Below are 22,497 nucleotides of genomic sequence, written 5' to 3' on the forward strand. Positions count from 1 at the left end.
CTGCCCTACAAATAATATTTTCAGGACTATTCTGGCCTCTGTACACCATGGTGCAGAATCATCACTGGCTACTAAAGAACAGAACATAATACACTATTTTGAGGATTTTTAACACTTTAAGATGAGGATGATGTGGCTCTGCTACTCCAAGGCCTGTCCTTGTAATCAAGTCTCCCTTTCAATAACACCCCTTTCTAAGTTATCTTCATTTATTATAGTCTTCTGAATCTCTCTCCTTTTGCTTTTTACTTGTGTGCAGTTGAGATAAATGCTTGTATGTTGTGGTAATCCTGGTTTCCATCAAAATTTCTGGAACAAGGATGTGAGCAGAATCAAACTTCCACGTTTTTGGACAAGCTGGCCTGCAAAATTAATTTTTGCCACCATACTCCAAATGTAACACATTCCTGTCCATTACCACACCACTATATATAAGCCTGGTTTAAGATTTTTTTCTGAAGTGTTAGCAAGATGATTCTTTGGGATACAGCTGACATTCAATAGCTTCATTTAGTCAAAAGTTCATAGATTGGCAATTGTTAGGTTCCCCCAATTTTTCTGCTGCAAAAGTGGGACCCATCCACTTGTTTTTTTCAACTTTAGTAGCAGCTTACATTCGTTAGCTTTGAAAACACAAACCAAACAAGTGCAAGGACTAGGGTTAGAAACTTAGGGGGAAGGGTGTTTAAATGAAAACATATTCTCTTTACATTTCTAGTTTTCTGAAATCCTGGGGCCACGGTTGTGGATTTTGAAGGGACCAAAAGCCAGCTCTGGTTGTGAATAGATATAAAATGTTGTCTGAGATTTTAGCTTTCAATTTTTAAATGAATTCACTTTGGCCATGCTCACGACCCTATTGTGTTCACTTTCAGCAAACATTAGAATGATTGGTTTTACTAGCATTAAAGTTGATAAAAATTAAATTTCAGTGTTTCATACATGAGTATTCATGAAAAAAGAATGTTAGATTTGGATGCACCAGTATTTATACTACAAATGCTTGCATCCAATTATGGAACAAACAAAAAAAACCTGTAATTATCCTAATAAACTGCAATTTCTCAAATGTTAAGATTCAAATACTTGCAATCTGTAGTAAAAAAATGTTGAAGAAAATGTCAAATAATTCTGAATGATTAGCAGCAAACTCAATGAAATTATGATCTGTTTGTGGATGTTCTGTACTCAAAGAAGTCAAATTTGTGTGACAAATTATTCCTTGCAAATTGTTTGCTTAGCATTATAAGTAACTGTCCATTTTTACTAAAAATCTTATAGTGCTCTAATTCTACAAAGCTTACAGTCTTTGGCCTTGTACATATTGGCCTAATTCAGGGCCACAGTTAAAATTTTAGGAAGTTACAGTGAAATTCTCAATTATAAACATCAAAAGTAGCATTTATAAGTAAAAATATTTCCTCAGATTCCAGTCTAGCTGTAACATTTGGCTACATGCCACGTCTCAGAATCTCTCCTAAAACTCCATCATTATTTCCAAACGCTTTAGTCATAAGTCTCACGCATTGACACATTGTAGATCAACTGCCAAAAGCAAGAACGTATAGGCACGGCAGAACAATTAGCTTACAGTTCTCTTTGCAAGTGTGTTTAGCTCTAAATTTTTAGGCTGGACGTTATAATTCTGAATTACTTTTTTCTTACTATTTATAAAAAACAACAACAAACATATTTCTTAATAGCAAATTAAATTTGAGAACAGACTACCAGGAAACTGTTGTAGCTTAGTTTGATACTGTACTCTGCTTTAAGAACAAGTAACAATTACTTCAGGAAAACTGGTACAGAAAACGTAGAAACATTGTTCTGTAAAGTGATCATAAACAGTGCACAAATCTTTGCTGTTATACTATATCCTCTCTGTGATAAGACAAACAGGGATTCCCATGTTTTCTTTTGATGCAATAACCAATACAAATACTGTCTTAACAGTACATACTGAAAAATTCTAAATCTTGCTAAGAAACTATTAGCCAAATTCACCCCTTTGTTAACACCCTCCAACCCCATGTACTTGAGGTGCGTTAGTTTTAACTGAGGGAAAAATTTGACTGCATCATTTTTTTCCTTAGTATGTCAAATAGTGAAGAATTAAAATAACGTACCAGCTCATGTCAGACAAACAAGCTACATCAAAATATAGCAATGTGTGAATCAATGACCCAGGTGAGCAATCTTTATTCATGTTGGTGAGCTCTTGCACACTCAAGAAGCCGTAATGACTTCAACAAGAGTAATAGCTGCACAATGGGGCACAGAGCTTTTAAAATTAATACTCCTTGAAGCATAATGAATTGAAATGGCTTAGACACTACAAAACACAGAAAGTAAAGAAAAAGGTACTGACTTGTTCCATTTAGATCAACCATTAAACCATCTTGTACATGATCTTGAATTAGCTGTAATGTTCTTTCAAATATTTCTCCAGCTCTTGCTTGCTCAACAGTGTAAGGATCTCTTGGGTATCGAAATAAGGCTAGCAAATCATTTGGAGAACGAGGACGACTAACAGATAATAGAAAAAATAGTAAGTGTATACACAAGTACTATAAGACTACAAATGGTTAAAAAAGTTTCTGCAACTTAAGATATTACTAGACGTGATTGACTATACCTTTGTTACTCATCCCAAAATGGAAGGCAAAAATAAATAAAAATAAATATCCACATTTAATACAAGATGACTGAAAAACATATTTAAACATGCAAATAGATTAAATTTGTATTAAAATGCATTAGATCCAACATTAAAATACCAGTAGGCTTTTGAATAAAACCCAGCTTTTTAAACATGTTCGTTCCCCCAAAATAACTGAAATAACTATTCAAAACCTATTAGCTAAATTTGTTTGTTGGGGCACCTAGTGCAGTTTTCATTTAAAAATATGGCTTTCTTGCTAAATTGCTAGAATTCCAGAAACTAACCAGATGTTAAAGTTTAAAATCATTATATTGTCTCATCTTTCAGATGTATACTAGTACTGTAGTCACATAGGTTTACTGATTGTAGCATTTCTTTCAGCATAGTCACATAGGTTTACTGATTGTAGCATTTCTTTCAGCATACCCAAAATTAATTTTCACTTCCTCATAAAAAGCCCCCAAAGTATGATACCTGTCAAACAAATGTGTACGTGTTGAATTTATAGCTCTGTCAACCGTTGCAATTGCTTCAACAATTGATGTTGCTACAAATGGATCTCCATTTCGACTGACATTAGGAACTAGAAAAACATGAAGTTGCATATTACTGCAAAAATTACTGCATGCAAAAAAGTTACTCATATAAAGCAATGTCTAGACACTACATCATTTCAGTTTTATAAAGAAAACCACATTTCCTTAAGTTTTACTTCCTCCAAATTTAAAATTACTAATCATTTGGGAACTCTATTGAAACACATTTACATCCCTGCAGAATTAAGTTTTGTTTTGTTTTAAACGCCAGTTACAAATAAATGTTCAGTTAAAATGAAGCTACCGTAAAAATAAAACTGTGTGTGAAAAACAAAACTATTTAAGTAGCTGTTAAATAGTCTTACAATTGTTATACAAACATGACCAAAGCAAAAAAAGTGAAGTCAATATTCTAGCTCAGCTTCTGCTTGTGGTGCAGCATATAAGCACCTTAAAAGGGTTTGCAACCAAAAGTCTATCCAGCATCCACTAAAGTCTATGGAAACATTCCCATTGATTTCAATGGATATTGGATTGGGCCCCAAGCATATGAGTTTAAGTGGTTAACATGAAACACTACAGTCAAAACCCACATATTTTTAGGCTTCATTTTTAATTTTAGAACACGTATTGCTGTATTACATAAGTTTGGAGGCTTTTCCTAAAAAGCTGTTAGAGATTCCCAAGTAGCCATGGGGAATCATTCATGGTTATCATCTTGGGATCTCTCTAGAAAGCAAGAGAGACCACTTTTGGGGGGCTTTAAATCTTTGTTTTCTTTTCAGCATTATCTAGCCTCAGAAAAGTAGGCCAAGATCACAAGCTCAAAGACCACATATAAATCTTCATAATGCTAACAATGCAAGATCTCACGCATCCATGAGACTGCCTTTTTATGAAATGTTTGATCAGCAACTGCTGCTGTTGAAGCGCAGCTGGGTTCATACAATCTACCCCTTAGTGCCTCTCTCCTACCCTGTGTCGGGGATCACCAGATCCAGTGGCAATATCGAAAGATTCCCCAGAAAGGTTGGTAAAGTGACACTGAGAGAAGAGGGGGGAAAAGAGGCAGGTTTTCAGTGGGTACCTGATCTCTTTGATCATTACCTACCTCACACGGTTGTTATGAGGCTTAATTTTTGTAAAGATTTTTGAGATCTTCAAATGAAGATGCTATACAAGTGAAAAGTATTTTATTAATAATGTCACAGCACTGTAACTTTTAATGTGAGACCACAGCCAATAGGCCAGAATGGGATGGGTGAATATACAAAACCAGCTTTAACTCTGCTTTGCTCTTCTTAGTTTGACATGAAAGTTTTACTTTACTGTAATATTTTTGTCCAATGTGCTTTTTAGAACACCCAGCACACTCTTCAGAGCAAGGTTTCACTACTTTTCCATAACTGGAAGCTCAGCGTCTGACTCTATTACAGCTCTAGTAGAGTAGTCTTTCTGAGTAGTGATAAACATGCTTGGAAAAATAATTTTGGGGATCTGTTATGGGGTGTGCAGCTCCCCACACCAGTCCTGCCAGAGCTGAATTAGACCAGGTGGGCCCAATCAGCTAATTAGGCTGCAAACAGTGGAGCTTTAATCTGAAGGCAGCTAATTAGAGAGAATTTCACTTGCGAGGAACAGGTGGGGTTTCTACAAAAGACAGGAAATTGGAAGCGGAAAGGGTGGCAGGGAGAAGGTTGCAGTTACTCCCTGGGAGAAAGATGTGTTTGAGATGCTGCAGAGACAAGTTGCCTAAAGTTACTCCATGGGGAGAGGGAGAACATAACATAAGAACAGCCATACTGGGTCAAACCGAAGGTTCATCTAGCCCAGTATCCAGTCTTCCGACAGTGGCCAATGCCAGGTGCCCCAGAGGGAATGAAGAGAACAGGTAATCATCAAGTGATCCATCCCCCGTCACCCATTCCCAGCTTCTGGCAAACAGAAGCTAGGGAGTGAAGAGACTGTCAAATCCAGAGAAGTGGGGAGGGCCAGGAGGTATGGAAGTGGCTCATGGAAAGACAGTAACGTGCAGGGAATGGACCTTGGCCCCTGTGTAGAAGGTCCCTGCGCTGGAACCCAGAGTAGTGGGTGTGTCCGGGTTCCCCTGCCAGCCACAGTGGGAAAGGCACTGTGAGGCAGTGAAGTGAAAGACTGCCTGAGATTACTGGAGAGCAGGAACTTTGATACACATCTAGTCTCTCTCCCACATCCCCCAGAAGGCTGGAGGGCTGACTCTCAAAGAGAAGGTTGTGGTTCCTAGAACGTGAGAACAGCTGCAAAGGAGAAACTGATGGGGTGTAACTGCTGGAAGGGGCGTCAGCCTGACCAAGCTAATTCCTAGAACCGCCAGGAAGCGGCACCATCCAGCGGTGAGTAGAGCAACCCGTGACAGGATCTAAACAATGGAAGCAATGATCGGATGCTAAACACATTTTTGCATTACTTTATTTTTGTTTTAAGTATTCGCTACCAATCATTCACTTTTTAGACTGATATGGTAGGCAAGTTTACAATTCAAAGACCGAGAGTCTCAATGTTTTCAAAAGGGAGAGGGGGGAAAGACTTATGAGGGTCCTACAAAAGGAGCTCAAGCAACTAGGTGGGTTTTTTTTGTTTTAATCTTTAAAAAAAGAGGTTCAAATTTTTCAAATATCGTTTTTTAAATTAATAAACTCTATCCCCATTGTATCCCACCTTAAATTTAATCCAGAGAGTTTAGAAAGTTGCAATCTGGGGTAGGACACAATGGAGAAAGATCCCCCAGATGATAGCCTCCTCCAGAAATATCAATAAACTTGAGCCCTGTCTTTTTTTATATAAAAATAGAATTTGCACATAGCTAAGGATAGTTGACAAAACCTGAGCTCAGTTCCTCAGAAATATTCAGAGGCGTGGACCTGTCTTTCTTAGGCTTTTCTAATGTACCCATCACATTAGCATCCAAATTCATTTAGTTTCTCCGCAATGACTTTATTGTCTTTAAGTGCTCCTTTTTTATCTGGATTGTCCAGGGGCCCCACTGGTTGTTTATTTAGCAGACTTCCTGCTTCTGATGTACTTAAAAGATGTTTTGTTATTATCTTTTGAGCTTTTGGGTAGCTGTTCTTCAAACTCCTTTTTGGCTTTTCTTATTACATTTTTACACTTAATTTGGCAGTGTTTATGCTCCTTTCTATTTACCTCACTAGGATTTGACTTCCACATTTTAAAAGACGCCTTTTCATCTCTCACTGCTTCTTTTACATGGTTAAGCCATGGTGACTCTTTTTTAGTTCTTTTACTGTATTTTTTAAATTTGGGGTATACATTTAAGTTGGGCCTCTATTATGGTGTTGTCATAAATATAGAGGGAAGGGTAACAACCTTCCTGTATACAGTATTATAAAATCCCTCCTGGACAGCGGCACAAAATCCTTTCACCTGTAAAGGGTTAAGAAGCTCAGGTAACCTAGCTGGCACCTGACCAAAAGGACCAATAAAGGCACAAGATACTTTCAAATCTGGGGAGGGGAGAGGGTTTTGTTTTGTCTGTTCTTTGTCTGTCTGTTCTGTGTGCTTGCCGGAGACAGATCAAGAAAACAAGCAATCCAACTCCATTAGGATTAGTAAGTACTAGCAAGGGAATGCGTTAGCTTACTTTTATTTTGGCTTGTTATTTTCTCTGATGAGAGGGAAGTGTATTCCTGGTTTTCTTTTTGTAACTTTAAAGTTTTGCCCAGAGGGAAATCCTCTGTGTTTTGAATCTGATTGCCCTGTGAGATTATCTTCCATTCTAATTTTACGGAGGTGCTTCTTTTAACATTTTTCTTTCTAATAAAGTTCTGGGTTTTTTTTAATCTGATTGGGTTTTTTTTAGTGGTCTAAATATACCCAAGATTGGTTTGTGCTCATCTTGTTTATTTTCAAGCCTCCCCAGGAAAGGGGGTGTAGGGCTTGGGGGAATATTAGGGGAAAGTAGGAAGTCCAAGTGGTCCTTTCCCTGAGTTTTGTCTAATCACTTGGTGGTAGCAGCGTTACCTAATCCAAGGTACAAGGGAGAATTTGTGCCTTGGGGAGTTTTTAACCTAAGCTGGTAGAAATAAGCTTAGGGGGGTCTTTCATGCGGGTCCCCACATCTGTACCCTAGCTTTGAAAAGTGTCCATGCAACTTGCAGGGATTTCACTCTAATCACTGTACCTTTTAATTTCTGTTTAACAACCTCCTCATTTTTGCATAGTTCCCCTTTCTGAAATTAAATGCAACAGTGTTGGGCTGCTGAGGTGTTCTTCCCACCACAGGAATGTTAAATGGTATTATATCATGGTCACTATTTCCAAGTGGTCCTGTTACAGTTACCTCTTGGACCAGATCCTGCGCTCCACTCAGAACTAAATCGAGAATTGCCTCTCCCCTTGTGGGTTCCTGTACCAGCTGCTCCAAGAAGCAGTCATTTAAAGTATCGAGAAATTTTGTCTCTGCATTTCGTCCTGAGGTGACATGTACCAGTCAATATGGGGATAACTGAAATCCCCCACTATTAGTGAGTTCTCTATTTTGATAGCCTCTCTAATCTCCTTAGCATTTCATCGTCACTATCACTGTCCTGGTCAGGTGGTCGATAATAGATACCTACTGTTATATTCTTATTAGAGCATGGAATTACTATCCATAGAGATTCTATGGAACATGTGGATTCATTTAAGATTATTACTTCATTTGATTCTACATTTTCTTTCACATATAGTGCCACTCCCCAGCCCCCAGCATGACCTGTTCTGTCCTTCTGATATATTTTGTACCCGGAATGATTGTGTCCCATTGATTGTCCTCACTCCACCAGGTTTTTGTGATGCCTATTATATCAATATCCTCCTTTAACACGAGGCACTCTAGTTCACCCATCTTATTATTTAGACGTCTAGCATTTCTTTACAAGCTCTTTAAAAACTTGTCACTGTTTATTTATCTGCCCTTTTCTGATGTGCCAGATTCTTTTTTATGTGAATGTTTCTTGTCTGATCTGGCCCATACTTTATCCTCTTCCATCCTCTCCTCCTGACTAAAACCTAGAGAATCTCTATCAATAACTGTCCTCTAAGAGAAGTCTCTGTCCAATCCATTTGTTCCTCTGCAGCTATCGGCTTTCCTATCTCCTTAGAACTGGAAGGGACCTTGAAAGGTCATCGAGTCCAGCCCCCTGCCTTAACTAGCAGGAAGAAATACTGATTTTGCCCCAGATCCCTAAGTGGCCCCCCTCAAGGACTGAACTCACAACCGTGGGTTTAGCAGGCCAATGCTCAAACCACTGAGCTATCCCATCCCCCCATCTCTTAATTTAAAAACTGATCTGCAACCTTTTTACCTTTAAAAATGCCAGTGGATTTATTGTCAAGTCATTCTGCGGCCCAAAGCATTCTTTCAGACTTCAGTCATGAATATGCTCCAAGTATGCTAGGCTATGAAGTCACATAGATGCTTGAATATTAGAGATTTTGGCTGACTTATTCCCCAAGGGCCAGATTTTGAATCTGTTACTCACATTGGTGAGCTATTATTCACCTGAGTAGTCTCACTGAAATCAATACAATCACTTAGGTGAGGAAGGAGTTCACAAGCTGGCCTTTGGTGTTGAAACTGCATTTTTATGCCTTTAAGGTTAAACAGTACAAATTGTATGACCTAACTCATATCTTGCTACCCATTATAATTTATAAACCTTACCATTAACACTTAGTACCATGCTAACTGAGGAGTATCCTATAGTATTCCGGGCAACACATTCATATCGACCTTCATCAGCTGTTCCAACATCACGAATGGTAAGAAATCCCTCCGGACTAACATGAAACTTTCCGCTTTCTGTTACCTGAACTCCATCCTGCAGCAAAGCACAATGCTCAGTTATTCTGAATGTATCATCTCTGGCAATTTTATTAGCATTTTAAATTGTTTTTAGATTTTGAATATTTTTTTTCTTCTAGCAGTGTGAACTTGTTCTCAGAACAGTAATAGATTATCTTTATTTCATACCAATTTTATATGCCAAGTCAATCATTTAAATTAACCCAACCGAAATCCATTAATAAATCTCAGAGAGAAACTTTTTTTTATAGTTTAGATAACAAAATTTACCAAGAAAAAGCAGCATAACTCACAGTACTGCACCATTCTACTGAGACAGGATGGTTTGCATGCAGAACAGTATACAGAATGTATTTATTAGGTCTATGAACTTAAAAAAGCAATACAAAATATCCTCATAGTTGTGTGCCCTTTCCATATAAAATGCAGGCCCAACAAATACTAAAACAACACCCTGTGGGGCCATATACTGTAGGGAATGGATTTAATTCACTTGAATACAAATTCTCATTCATATTCACTTGAATACAACCTCCTGTAACTGAATGCTTTGGCAAAATGCTAATTATCCTCAGAGGAGGGAGAACGGAAACACTGCCATTCAGACTTCTTTCCCACCTCTAATACTGGGAAAAGAGGAAATCCTAGTCCCCACTCGTGGCAGAGGTACCCAGTAGCCCCTCTGCTGGCACTCAGCCCTGCAGCCTGATCTCAGTACCCCACCCATTCCACGGGGAAGGAGAGGAATATTGCCAATAATTCAGCAGGAAGGTGGAGTTCAGTACCCTCTCCACAGGGCCATGAGCCGTAGCTCTGAACACATTTCCCTGTGTTCTGTGCCTTCTCAGTACGTTATTGTTGCCTCTCAGCTAAGCAGTGGGTGACCTTAGGGCCTTGCTGCAGGTCAGTTTCCATTATTGGAGAGAAACTGATGTCAAGTGCACTATCATTTGTTTATTTCCACTATGTACTGTTCTCATCTGCACTGTGTAGGCGAGTTCTGTTATTTTTCCAACCAAAACAGACTCCAGAGATGCCTACCACATATTTGAAACTCCAGCTTAGTCATGCTGAATAGTCACCAGGAACAGCTGCCTTCATCTCTGTCCCACAAGGTTGCCCATCCCAAAAGCCAAGGGACTATCTGCTGCAGAGTCAGTGGAGCAGAGACACAGCCTCCTCTCCTGGGCAGCTCTGCGCTTGCAGAATGAGTGGGGGCAGTGGCACGTAACCAAATGTGCCCCCCCCCCCATGCTTCACCTCTGTTTGGAGGGGAGAAATCCTCCTCCCCCCCTCCAAATGCACCCACGGTCGCCCCCAATAACCCCTCCCAGTGTGGCTTCCTTTGCTTCCCTGCCATTTTCTGCAGGGAAACACAGGAAATCTGCGGGGGGAGAGGAAGGAGAGGAAGTGCGTGCCATTTTCTGTGGGTGTGCAGTCCCGCAGAATCCCCCCAGGAGTATACTGTGTACTTTATTGTAGGCACTAAATTTCAGAAATCTCAGTGGTCATTGTAGACTAGCTCCAGGGTTTTCAGATGTGCAATCCAGCATACTCCGGAACTTAAAAATCATGGAAGACTCAGATTGCAGTTGAGCGTGAATACAGCAACAGTGGCAGGATTCAGTAGAGGTTTTATTTTTTTAATAAAGTAAAGGCTACTGGGCTTCTCAACCACCAGAAAGGGGTAGGGAGCAAGGCATAGTCGTGATGAGGACTCCCTGGCTCTTGCCAAAATGAGATGGGAGAGCAGATACTGTTCCCTGCAGGACATACAATGAACATTAAGCTAAAATAGTCAATCAAATTTTGAATAATTTATTTTTATTTATAAATGTATGGAAGTGCTTATTGCAAGAGAGCAAGAAAAAAAATACAAAACAAAATAATTAAAAAATTAGAAGCCAACCAACCCAGATACATAATCATCATATGAAACATAGGTGGCAAAAGGCAAACCCATTAACCATCAAGAAAGTCAACTACCAAAAGAAATCAATTAATCACGGATAGAAAGAATGGGAATAAAACAAGGTTAGCAGATGCAATTAAAAAACAAAAACCAGAACCACACAAACCCAAGAAAGGAAGGATGCCAAAGAACTGTCGAGAATAAGGCCATCAAAGTGCAGTAACTGAAAGTGATATTCATCTAATCCACATGTTATGTATCTGCAGTCATTTACAAAAACCATGCTTTTGAAAGTTGGGGCATATGGGGAGACTTGTTATGCAATAATTAAAGCAGTATTATAGTGGTATGAGAATCAAGGAAATTCAAGATTCATATTGGCACTTTATTCTTAACTCATGTAATTGGACACTAGTACAGTGTAGCATGCTATACATGATCACCCACTGTTGTCAGATTCTTACAATGGTTAAGACTACAGTGGAAATCGAAGACTGAGTGGGAGGCCTGCCTGACTTTTCTTGCTTTAGTTTTCATTTGTTTAGGTTAATATCATCTCTGTGTGAGATTTTTTCATTACGATACTCTCATTTACAGAAAATATTTTTCAAGATCTTTGTCAAAGAAGCACAAATAGAAAGGTACAATTCAACAACTTCACCATGAGCCACCAACCACTCTCCTGGTTGAAGTTACAGTACTATCTAGGGCCTCCACAATGCCAGCAAAACATCTGCAAGCAGTCCTTATCCTATCCTTGATATAGACTTGTAATTTCCAGAGCTACACAAAACTGAAATAGAAAAGCCTTTGCAATACCTTTGAACATCCTTTTTCAAATCTGGAATGTGAATTTTAGGCACAATTCCTGTATTAGAGGTGCTCCACAGGCCTCATCTATTCCTAAAACTTAGATCAACCTAGGTATATCGCTCAGGGATGTGAAAAATTTCACACCCTGTGCAATGTACTTAGGTGACCCTACCCACCATTGTAGATGCAGCTACATTGATGGAATTCTTCCATCAACCTAGCTATCGCCTCTTGGAGAGACTGATTACCTACAGAAATGGAAAAACCCTTCTGTCATTGTAAGAAGCATCTACACTACAGTACTTCAGTGGAACAGCCACTGTGCAATAGCTGTGCCACTGTAACGTAGACAAATTCTCAGGTTAAGTACCTACACTCTGAACACCCTTGGCAGCACAGATGCCTGAGCTGCTGATGTCATTTGAGGTTAGACACAAAATAAGCAACAATCAGCCACAGCACACCTAATAAAGCCTGATTTAACTGTGGTGAAATCTGAAAAAGTCACTGCATTCTAAAGCAATCTAACAAAGATTTAGTACCTTATTCCATGTTATTACTGGCTCAGGCTCTCCTTGAGAACTGCATGGAATCTGAACGTTTGTGCCAACTTCTACTGTCATATCACTCGGAACGTTAGCAAACACAGGGGTAACTAAAACGATGTTACATGGACACAAAAAATATGAAAGTATTTTAAGTTTATACAATAAAGAAAATTACAAAGGCATAGCTCAAAATCACATACAACAACTTAGATGAACGAATGCAGTAAGAGATGCACATACAACAGTTGAGTCTTTATTATGGCACTAAAAACAGGAAAACTTTTTCAAGTAAACTACTCATCCTATTATTTGTACACAAAAAGCTCAAAATAAGGATTATAGGTGGGGCTCATACCACCATCTATTCCCCCAACACTTCCCATTATAAGAACCTCTTTTCAGTTGCTTGTTACTTTGCCAAACTTTAACCACTGGGCTGAAATTTTCCATTTTCCTCAGGCTGAATTTTTTTTTAGAAAATTTTAGGCAGAATAGTGCAGCCACTTCCAAGCATGAAGCTATGTAAAAATATGTTGTTTCGCCTATGTTAAAATGCTTATTGTCCCTGGAGATCTTTTTTGAATAGTTCTAGTGCCATGCTTTGGAGCAGGCACTTGAAATCTGACAGAGGTATGTATGGCCTTTTTGTGAGGGATGTGCTTTTCCTGGCCAATCTGACCAAATTTTTTAAAGTTGGAAGACTTATTAAAAAAATGTGCAGTTCATAAATGCTCTGTTAAGACTAGGACTTGCAGGGCTATAAGACTGGGCCTGGGATGAGAAGCCTGAAGAGTGGAGACTGGGACTGGCTAAGTCTGGAGAATGGGACTGAGATGAGAAATCAGGAGAAAGACAGAATTGGGACAGGTTGGAGGGGACAGGGCACAAAGGGTCATGGTTGGGGGAAATGGGCAGAGGAGTCTGTGCCCTCCCATCCAGACACTGAAATGTCAAAAGTGCTGAGAACTGGAGACAATGGGTGCTGTGCTTTTGACATATAAAGTGGTATGTAATGCTAAGTAAAAAAAATCAGGTACCAGGTGTCTCAAACTGGCACCCAAAACTAATGGATACTTTTGACCTACATCTCTGTGTCTCCCTGTTCCCCAGGTGCAAAATGGGGATAATAGTATTCCCTCATCTCACAGAGATGTTGCGAAAATAAATTCATTAATATTTGTGAAGCTCTCAGATACTATAGTGATGAGCACCACAGAACAGCTCAGGTAAAAAAGGAATAATCCTGTCTGCAGACAATTAAGGCATGGAGCAACATATTGAACAATGAGGCGAAAACAAAATTTTGAGTAACTTCTCATTAAGTGAGCACCATAAATTATAAATAAAGATATCCTATCTCTTAGAACTGGAAGGGAACTTGAAAGGACTAGCAGGACCAAGTACTGATTTTTGCCCCAGATCCCTAAGTGGCCCCCTCAAGGATTGAACTCACAACCCTGGGTTTAGCAGGCCAATACTCAAACCACTGAACTATCCCTCTCCCCGGTCTATTCTGTTGTATAAGCAACTTTTTGGTGGCACTTTATAACTTCTGTGTGATTGACTTTGCAACCTAAATAATATTCTTTTAACATAGTTTCTTGAATGTAATATTTTGTATAAATTCAGCAACATTTAGATTTAACTTTAATTAATGAGTTTAGTCAGTGAACATAATTTTTTAGCCCTGCAGATTCTGTCCTTGTCCACTCTAGATTCCTCACTGATATCAGTACTGGTTTTTTTTAGCTGAAGTCAATGGGTATTTTCCCTGAGCAACGACTGAACTCAATGAGATTAAACATGTAATTCAAAAGCATTTTCAGTTAGTAATATTACTTGAAACACTGATATGTCAACAAAGAGGATCAAGTACAAAACACAAACTAAAATGTTCCCACTTAATCCTTAGAGGCAGATTATGAAAAAAGAAAAAAAAATGGGAAATGGACAACATTTTTCATGTTGTTTGATTTTCTGTTTCGGAAAGACACTGAATACTATGGGAAGGCCATCTTTCCCTTGCTCTGGGAACAGAAAATTTTGGGGTTCTGGCCACCAACAGATCATGAAAAAAACCATAGCCTAATTAGTTACACATGTACAGCAGTCTTATGGGAAACACACGCAGAAGACAGGCAAAATTTTCACAACACAAAAATACCCCCCAAAATCTGAGAAAACAGTCATCCAAAGAGTACACCTCCCTCCACAAAAAAATAAATCAGAAAAATGTCTTAAAGAGAGCATTTTCTTCAAACAAAAGTATTCTGACATAAATAGTGGTCAGCTATTTTCATTTATTAAGCAAACAGTAAGGAAAACCGGAAGCTAAAAATACACGTCGTCAGAATTTAAGAGAATGAACAGCAAAGTTTCCAACTGAAAAAAAAAAAAATCCTATTCTGTTAGGCTCTGAGCCAACAAAGCACATATACACATGCATAACTATAAGCATATGAGCTTTCCTGTTGACTTCAGTCAAGATCACAGTCCTATTGAGCTAGATGTTGAACAAACAGAGACAACCAAGTTCCTTATCTTTGCTACCCATTGAATGATGGGACTACTCACATGTCCATAGTTAAGCATGTATGTAAGGGATTTGCTGGACTAGGTTCTAAGCTAAAACAATGAGGAGTCCGGTGGCACCTTAAAAACTAACAGATCTACTTGGGCATAAGCTTTCGTGGGTAAAAAACCCACTTCTTCAGGTGCATGGAGTGAAAATTACAGATGCAGGCATAAATATACTGAGAAATGAAGAGAAGGGAGTTACTTTACCAGTGGAGAACCAGTGTTGACAAGGCCCCACAGTATGCCAACATTTTTATGGCTGATTTAGAACAATGCTTCCTCAGCTCTCTCCCCTAGCGCCCTTCCTCTACCTGGGTTACATTGATGACATCTTCATCATATGAACTTATGGGAAGAAGGCTCTTGAAGAATTCCACCTGGATTTCAACAATTTCCACTCCACCATCAACCTCAGCTTGTACCAGTCCACACAAGAGATCCACTTCCTGGACACTACAGTGTAAATAAGTGATGGTTACATAAAAACCACCCTATAGAGGAAACCTACTGACCGTTTTACTTACCTACATACCTCCAACTTCCATCCAGGACACATCACACAATCCACTGTCTACAGCCAAGCCCTAAAATACAACCTAATTTCTCCAATCCCTCAGACAGAGAATAACACCTAAACCATCTTTAGCAAGCATTCTTAAAACTACAATACCCACTGTGATGAAATGGGACTGTTCTTAATGTTTTCTCTGTATACTGTGTGGGTGCCTGTGACGCAGCGGGGAGAGGGGAGTATTGACCTGGGAAGGTTGCAGGGGAGTTTTGCTGGGACTGTCTGCATAGGAGATGGGAGACTTTCCTTGAGGCCAGATACCTGAGCATGTAACATTGGAGCCAGGTGACACCTTTGCCTGGGAAACTGGACAAAGGCTGGGGGAGGAGCCGGGGGGAGGCTGGGTGAGACAGCTGGAGGGAGTTTCAGTTTGGAGATGGCTGGGAAAATGGAGGGGAGCCCAGATGGGGCTCTGGCCTCCCTGGGCCCCCCCCCCCCCAAGATGGACCTGACTGAGGGGGTCCTGTTGTCTGTACCTGCAAGACCTGTCTTGGACTGTGTTCCTGTGGTCTAAATAAACCTTCTGTTTTACTGGCTGGCTGAAAGTCATGGTGAATTGCAGGAAGCCGGGGGTGCAGGGCCTTGTCTCCCCCAAACTCCATGACACCCACCTGAGGACGTGAGGAAACAGATTGACAGAGCGATACGAGTACCTAAAAGTCACCCAGACTGCTGTCCTACAGGACAGGCCCAACAAGAAAAACAACAGAAAACCACTGGCCATCACATACAGTCCTCAGCTAAAACCTCTCCAGCACATCATCAAAGATCTACAACCTATCCTGGAAAACAATCCCTCACTCTCACAGACTTCGGGAGGCAGGCTAGTCCTCGCTTACAGACAGCCCCCAAACCTGAACCAAATACTCACTAGCAACTACACACCATACCACAGAAACACTAACCCAGGAACCAATCCCTGTAACAAACCCTGTTGACTATTCTGTCCCCATATCTACTTTAGCAACACCATCAGAGGACCCAACCACATGAGTCACACCACCAGGGGCTCATTCACCTCCACATCTACTAATGTGATATATGCCATCATGTGCCAGCAATGCCCCTCAACCGTGTACATTGGCCAAACCGAACAGTCTCTATGTAAAAGAATGGATACAAATCAGACATTGGGAATGGTAACATACAAAAGCCAGTATGAGGACACTTCAATCTCCCTGGACATTTTAGAACAGATTTAAAAGTAGCCAACCTTTGACAAAAAACGTCAAAAACAGACTTCAAAGAGAAACTGCAGAGCTACAATTCATTTGCAAACTTAACACCATTAATTTGGCCTTGAATAGGGACAGGGAGTGGCCGGCTCACTACAAAAGCAATTTTCCCTCTCTTGGTATGGACACCTCCTCGACAATTATTGGGAGTGGACCACATCCACCCTGATTGAATTGGCCCTGTCAACACTGGTTCTCCACTTGTAAGATAACTCCCGTCTCTTCATGTGTCAGTATATTTATGCTTGCATCTGTAATTTTTACTCTATGCATCTGAAGAAGTGGGTTTTTTACCCACAAAAGCTTATACCCAAATAAATCTGTTAGTCTTTAAGGTGCCACCGGACTCCTCATTGTTTTTGTGGACACAGACTAACATGTCTACCCCTCTGATACTCATAAATATTAACTCCAACTTTCAAACATGGTTTACAAGAAGAAAATAATAAGTCAAGCATTCCAATGAGTATTTTAACATAAGTCTAAGACCCATATTTATAAAGGTGCTTAATTGCCTAACTTCCCTTGATACTCCCTCAATAGCTGTTAAAATCTGGCCCTAAATGTACTTTTTCTAAACAGACGCAAATATGGATATAGTGAACATACCTCTAGGTTGTACTGTTAACTGTACAGCTGTTCTTTGGGATCCTACAATGTTGACAGCTTGACATTCATATTGGCCTTGGTCATGTAGAGCAACTCTGGAAATCCTCAGTGTTCCAGATGATAGCACTAGATGTCTTCTATCTACAGAGAGTTGGCTCCCTGAAACACAGCGTTTGTTATTTACTAATTACAGCCATGTAAAATAAAATACTATCTATATTTCAGAGACAACCCAAAGCCATTTAGTATTTGATAAAGCCTATATAATTTTTTTAAATAAAAAAGAGGTTTCACAAAACAAATTATTTAGAAAAAATGTTTTGAAACTACTACCTACTCTCCAGAACACACACTGTGGTCTACACTAGGAAATTAGGTCGGTATAACTACATCGCTCAGGGGTGTAAAAAATCCACAACCCTGAACAATGCAGTAAAGTTGACTCAACCCCTGGTATAGAAAATGCTAGATCAATTGAAGAATTCGTCCATCAACCTAACTACCGCCTCTCAGAGAGGTGAGTACCTAAGCTGATGGGAGAACCTCTCCCATCAGCATAGGTAGCATCTTTACTGAAGCACTATAGCAGCACAGCTGCAGCGATGCCACTGTAGTGATTTCTGTGGAGACAAGCCCTCATGTCCCTGACCTCTTCCACATCTACTTTTTACAGCAGAAAACAGAGAAAAGCAGGATATTCACACCCAAGAAGCATCAAGTCAACAAATAACTATAGGAAGTATGCAAATGGAGAGCATTGTTACTTTCATGTCATCACGTAGGAAGAAAAGTCACCATTCATCTCTTCTCTCCATCTCACCCACCTAACTATCAGAAAAAAGTGTACAGCCCTGCTGAACCGGATATACCAACGTAAAAGGAATTAAACAAAATGCACAAAAATAAGGCTGAGTGCCAGTCTTGTCCACCCACCCCTGTTACCTTTCCACCATACTCTATTTTTCTTCATCTGCGGCCACTGTACATAATATTTGTTTGGCGCCACCTCAAGAAGTGGAGGAGAGGGAAAATCCATAGATACTGTCAGTGCCTCAATGATCAAGTTCTTACTAGAACTCTGCTTTATCTGCCACCACTTGCAACCTCCTGTGAGTTGCTTTTCCTGCTATAGCCTCACCCTACCACTATGCTGGTACATGTAATAGATCAGGGGTAGGCAACCCATGGCACGCATGCCAGAGGCGGCAAGCGAGCTGATTTTCAGTGGCGCTCACACTGCCCAGGTCCTGGCCACTGGTCCGGGGGCTCTGCATTTTAATTTAATTTTACATGAAGCTTCTTAAACATTTTAAAAACCTTATTTATTTTACATACAACAATAGTTTAGTTATATATTATAGACTTATAGAAAGAGACCTTCTAAAAATGTTAAAATGTATTACGGGCACGCAAAACCTTAAATTAGAGTGAATAAATGAAGACTCGGCATACCACTTCTGAAAGGTTGCCGACCCCTGTAGTAGATCTACTTACTGATCTTATGTACACTATCATTTCTATCACCCTTGAATTTGGCCTAGCATCTTTACAGTACCATTCCTGAAATGTAGTCCACTAGAGTGGACCCCTGTGCCCAGGCCAAGTCATATTACCTCCAGTTTGAACCTCCATTTGGTCATTTATTTTGTCTAAGTCTCTATGCAGTGGAACAGGTGCCAGTGCTAGTGGATTATAGCTCAGGATCAGCGCTGAAGTCTTTCATCTACTCCACATGAATGGAAAGAATATTTCTTGTACAAACATTTTACAGATGGCAGTTAAAGATGATCACATTATATGTTTAATCTACTTAGATTTATAACTACTAAGTGTTTTACATTAACTGACCAACTTGATATCGTCCATCAGAGACAAAGAAGTTTTTAAGGCAATTGTATAGCACACACATACACATTTTCTGCTATTTCATAAGTGATTCTAAAAGGGATGTAATATTTACAAGGTTTAAAAGTAAAACCTCTAATCAACTTCTTACCTCCTTTAGTCCAGGCAATAACGGGCTGTGGATAGCCTTGCGCTTCACAAGGGAAATCGACAGTGTGGCCCTCAATCACTATTCTGTCTTGAGGAGTGACAGTAAACTGAGGTACAGCTACAGGAGGGAGAAGAGAACACGTTAAACAACAATTGAAAGATGTTCCATTGGCTGATATTACTTATTTTCTATGTGACTTGCACAGTTCTGTGGGGAAAGGGATCCTGCTAGCTCTTTTAGATTGTAAGCTCTTTGGGGCATGAATTGTCTCTAACATATATGGACAGAGCCTAGCACAATGGGGGCCTGATCTCAGTAGGGATCTCTAGGCATTACTATAATACAAATAAATAATAAATAATAATCATAATAATAGATCCAAAATATGTTGTACCTTAAGACTGGTATAATCAAGTAGAGAATGTTCTCTGGATTCAAAATATCTTGCTTTCTTTCTTTCTTTAAAAAAATCCTCAACTAAATTATGAAGAAAACACAATGTGATCACAACCAGCCTGAGCTGCTCTTTTCTTGTAACACACACACAGTGCCTTTATACAAAAGAAAACCAATGAACGAAGTATAGGCCAGCTTCTGCAGTAATATTGTAGCATTACCAATGAGAGCGGGCATTTGTTCAGTTCTCAAAATACATCCACCAGTCAGCTGATGGAAAAGTGGAACTAAACACGTAAGGGCAATTTGTTTTCTATAATTTGAAAAATAACTATGTATTCGTGGACATGGTTCTTGCTCTAAGGAGTTTACAATCTAAAAGAAAAAAAAAAAAAGTGGGAAAATCCCAAAACTGATGAGGAGAGAACAAATTTAAATTTTTAAAAGATATTAGAAACCTATGGAAAAATATAACTGCTAGTATCACTTCCAGTTTTAAAGACTAGAGAGCAATAGCCTATGTATAAAAGCCTATGTATGCATATAGTGTTCCTGAAAATATTTTATATTCTAGGCTACTGGCAAATTACGCTGAAAATAAAGTTACACTGATTACATAATTTGTACTACTATAATTGCCAGTTCACAGAAAAGCTGTACAAATGATCTGGGGGCTGTATGGATTGCTAGCTTCCATGCAGCAAATCAGTCAAAAGAAAAATGATTAGGAAAGATGGGTGACACAGAACCATACTCAGAACTCCATGTCCAGTAGTACATGCATACATCTTAATCTTTAGACAAGCCAGGTGCTGCAGAAAACATTTGGGGCCCACACAAACTGGGCACTGACAGTGTGTATAGATGTGATTATATAAACAGACCAGCAGACAAAATCTTGAACAGCAGACATTTCAAAACATGAATGAGGATATAAACATTTGTGTATAATTCTTCCAAAGTTTTATTTTTAGATTAAGGGCCTGAGATTCTGCTCTCGCTGAAGTCAATTGCAAAATCCTATTGACTATATTAGGAGAGGGAACAGGGTACACAATTAAAATAATGCACTTATGGTTTAATTCATTTCCAGCTATTTAGAAAACAAAATAGAAATAAGTTTCCTTTGAATTAATTTGTAGTTTTGAAAAATATAATGTCTTTCCTTGTTTAATATTACTTACCTTGCACTATGATGTAAGCAGTTGCATGGATATTATCTATACTGTTGGTTGCAAAACAGGTATACTCGCCACTATCTTCCTGGTTCACATTTTGTATGTAAAGGCCTCCTGAAGGAGTTATTGTGATGCGAGGATCATTTGGTAAGGGGGTTCTGTCGCCTTTTGTCCATGTGATCCGCGGTTGGGGGTGGCCGGTTGCACTGCATTCCAAAGTAACACTTTCTCCAACTAATACTTCTGTATTTTGTGGGTGGATCACAAAACTTGGCCTGGCTGTCAGAAGAGAACCGTGCTTAAATGTGGCTTTCATCCATTTCCAGACCTTTATAAACATCAACAGGCTAGAAGAAAAACCCTTATAAAATTGTGTTGAAGGAATTTATGAAAAAAATATCAGAGCACAAAGCACACTTTAGATAATCAGTTGCTGTTTAAAAGGTTCTTTTCACCAAGAACAAAACTGATACAGAGAAAACAAACTGACTTTAGACAAAGTGCTGTTTAATGCACAAAATGGGAGAAAAAAGATAAATATGTTTTTTTAAATAACTTCTTTCAATTATAGCAATCATAAGTGTAACTTGTGACTAAAGTAGGTACAACATTTTCAGGAATGTAATTTTTAAGTTGCTGGTGTCCCTTTAAACATATATAACACATCTCCAGAAAACAATTCTATGGGTGAAGTTAGTGGTCATATGAAACACAGGCAAGACTCTGAAATAGTGCTGGAAGGGGTTGTACAAAAGTATTGTTTAGTCCTCTGCAATGCATCTCCAATGCATCTCATGATTGACCTGTACCACTTTTGCTATTCTCCATCCTGGGCCCTTCTTGAACAGAAACTAGAAACTGTTTGACTTCGTAATGTGACAAACTAGCTCATTAAGCAGGACATGCGAGTGAATAATGACAGGCACAGGGATGGATTTAAAATGTTAGGCCACAACTTTATTAAACTTAATATGGAGGAAGGGTGTTATGTGTCCGATCTCCCTGTACCACCCATTGAAGTAGGTCCAGTGCAGGGTTTACAGGTCTCCTATCACCTACCATAACTCAGGACCATACTCACCCCTAAAATGGGCAGCTGAAATGGGGCAAGAGACTTAAGAAATCCTGGGCAATGTTTTAAATGAATGATTGGGGGGAAGCAAGGAGACAATTAGCTCCCATCTCCCTCTGCCTGGACAATAGGTGGCAGAGTGCCCAGGAGAAGAAGAGTCCTATGCCTGCATAGACTCCATAGTTGCCAACTTTCACATGGAAAATAAGCACCTCAACTTTCACAATAAGCCAAAAATCAAGCTAATGCCATTTCAAAACAAGGCCAAAACAAGCCAATCCCTAAGAACCCCAACACTCTATGTGACTAGATCCTCCCGGCATGCAGTCTGGGACTGTGGTGGGCCCGCTCTGCACCCTGACTCTCTCCCCCCCCTTGCCCCTGCTTGCCAGGAGCCCATCAGAAAAAAAAGAAGCAAAAGCTACAAGCCAAACAAGCAACAAGCCAAAAACTAGCCAACAAGCAACTCACAAGCCAATTAAGCCAAAAACAAGCCCAATTTGTCTGTGTTTTTTTTCCACGGGTTTGGCACATCTGATAGACTCCC

The 22,497-nt window shown here is 39.6% G+C and overlaps 1 protein-coding gene across 2 annotated transcripts in view; it reads right to left on the reverse strand.

The window, feature by feature from the left end:
• Positions 1–22,497, reverse strand: part of PXDN (peroxidasin) — a 147,733-nt gene that overhangs the window by 46,664 nt on the left and 78,572 nt on the right. For both annotated transcript variants that reach the window (XM_054023165.1, XM_054023164.1), the window contains 7 exons: positions 20,885–21,157; positions 19,305–19,421; positions 17,309–17,467; positions 12,311–12,423; positions 8,903–9,059; positions 3,137–3,245; positions 2,369–2,526 (listed from right to left, as the gene is read on the reverse strand). In XM_054023165.1, coding sequence (XP_053879140.1) covers positions 2,369–2,526; positions 3,137–3,245; positions 8,903–9,059; positions 12,311–12,423; positions 17,309–17,467; positions 19,305–19,421; positions 20,885–21,157 — 1,086 coding nt within the window. The remainder of the gene's footprint in view (positions 1–2,368; positions 2,527–3,136; positions 3,246–8,902; positions 9,060–12,310; positions 12,424–17,308; positions 17,468–19,304; positions 19,422–20,884; positions 21,158–22,497) is intronic.

This window comes from Malaclemys terrapin, chromosome 3 (genome assembly GCF_027887155.1).
Source record: "Malaclemys terrapin pileata isolate rMalTer1 chromosome 3, rMalTer1.hap1, whole genome shotgun sequence".
Taxonomy (NCBI): Eukaryota; Metazoa; Chordata; order Testudines; family Emydidae; genus Malaclemys; species Malaclemys terrapin.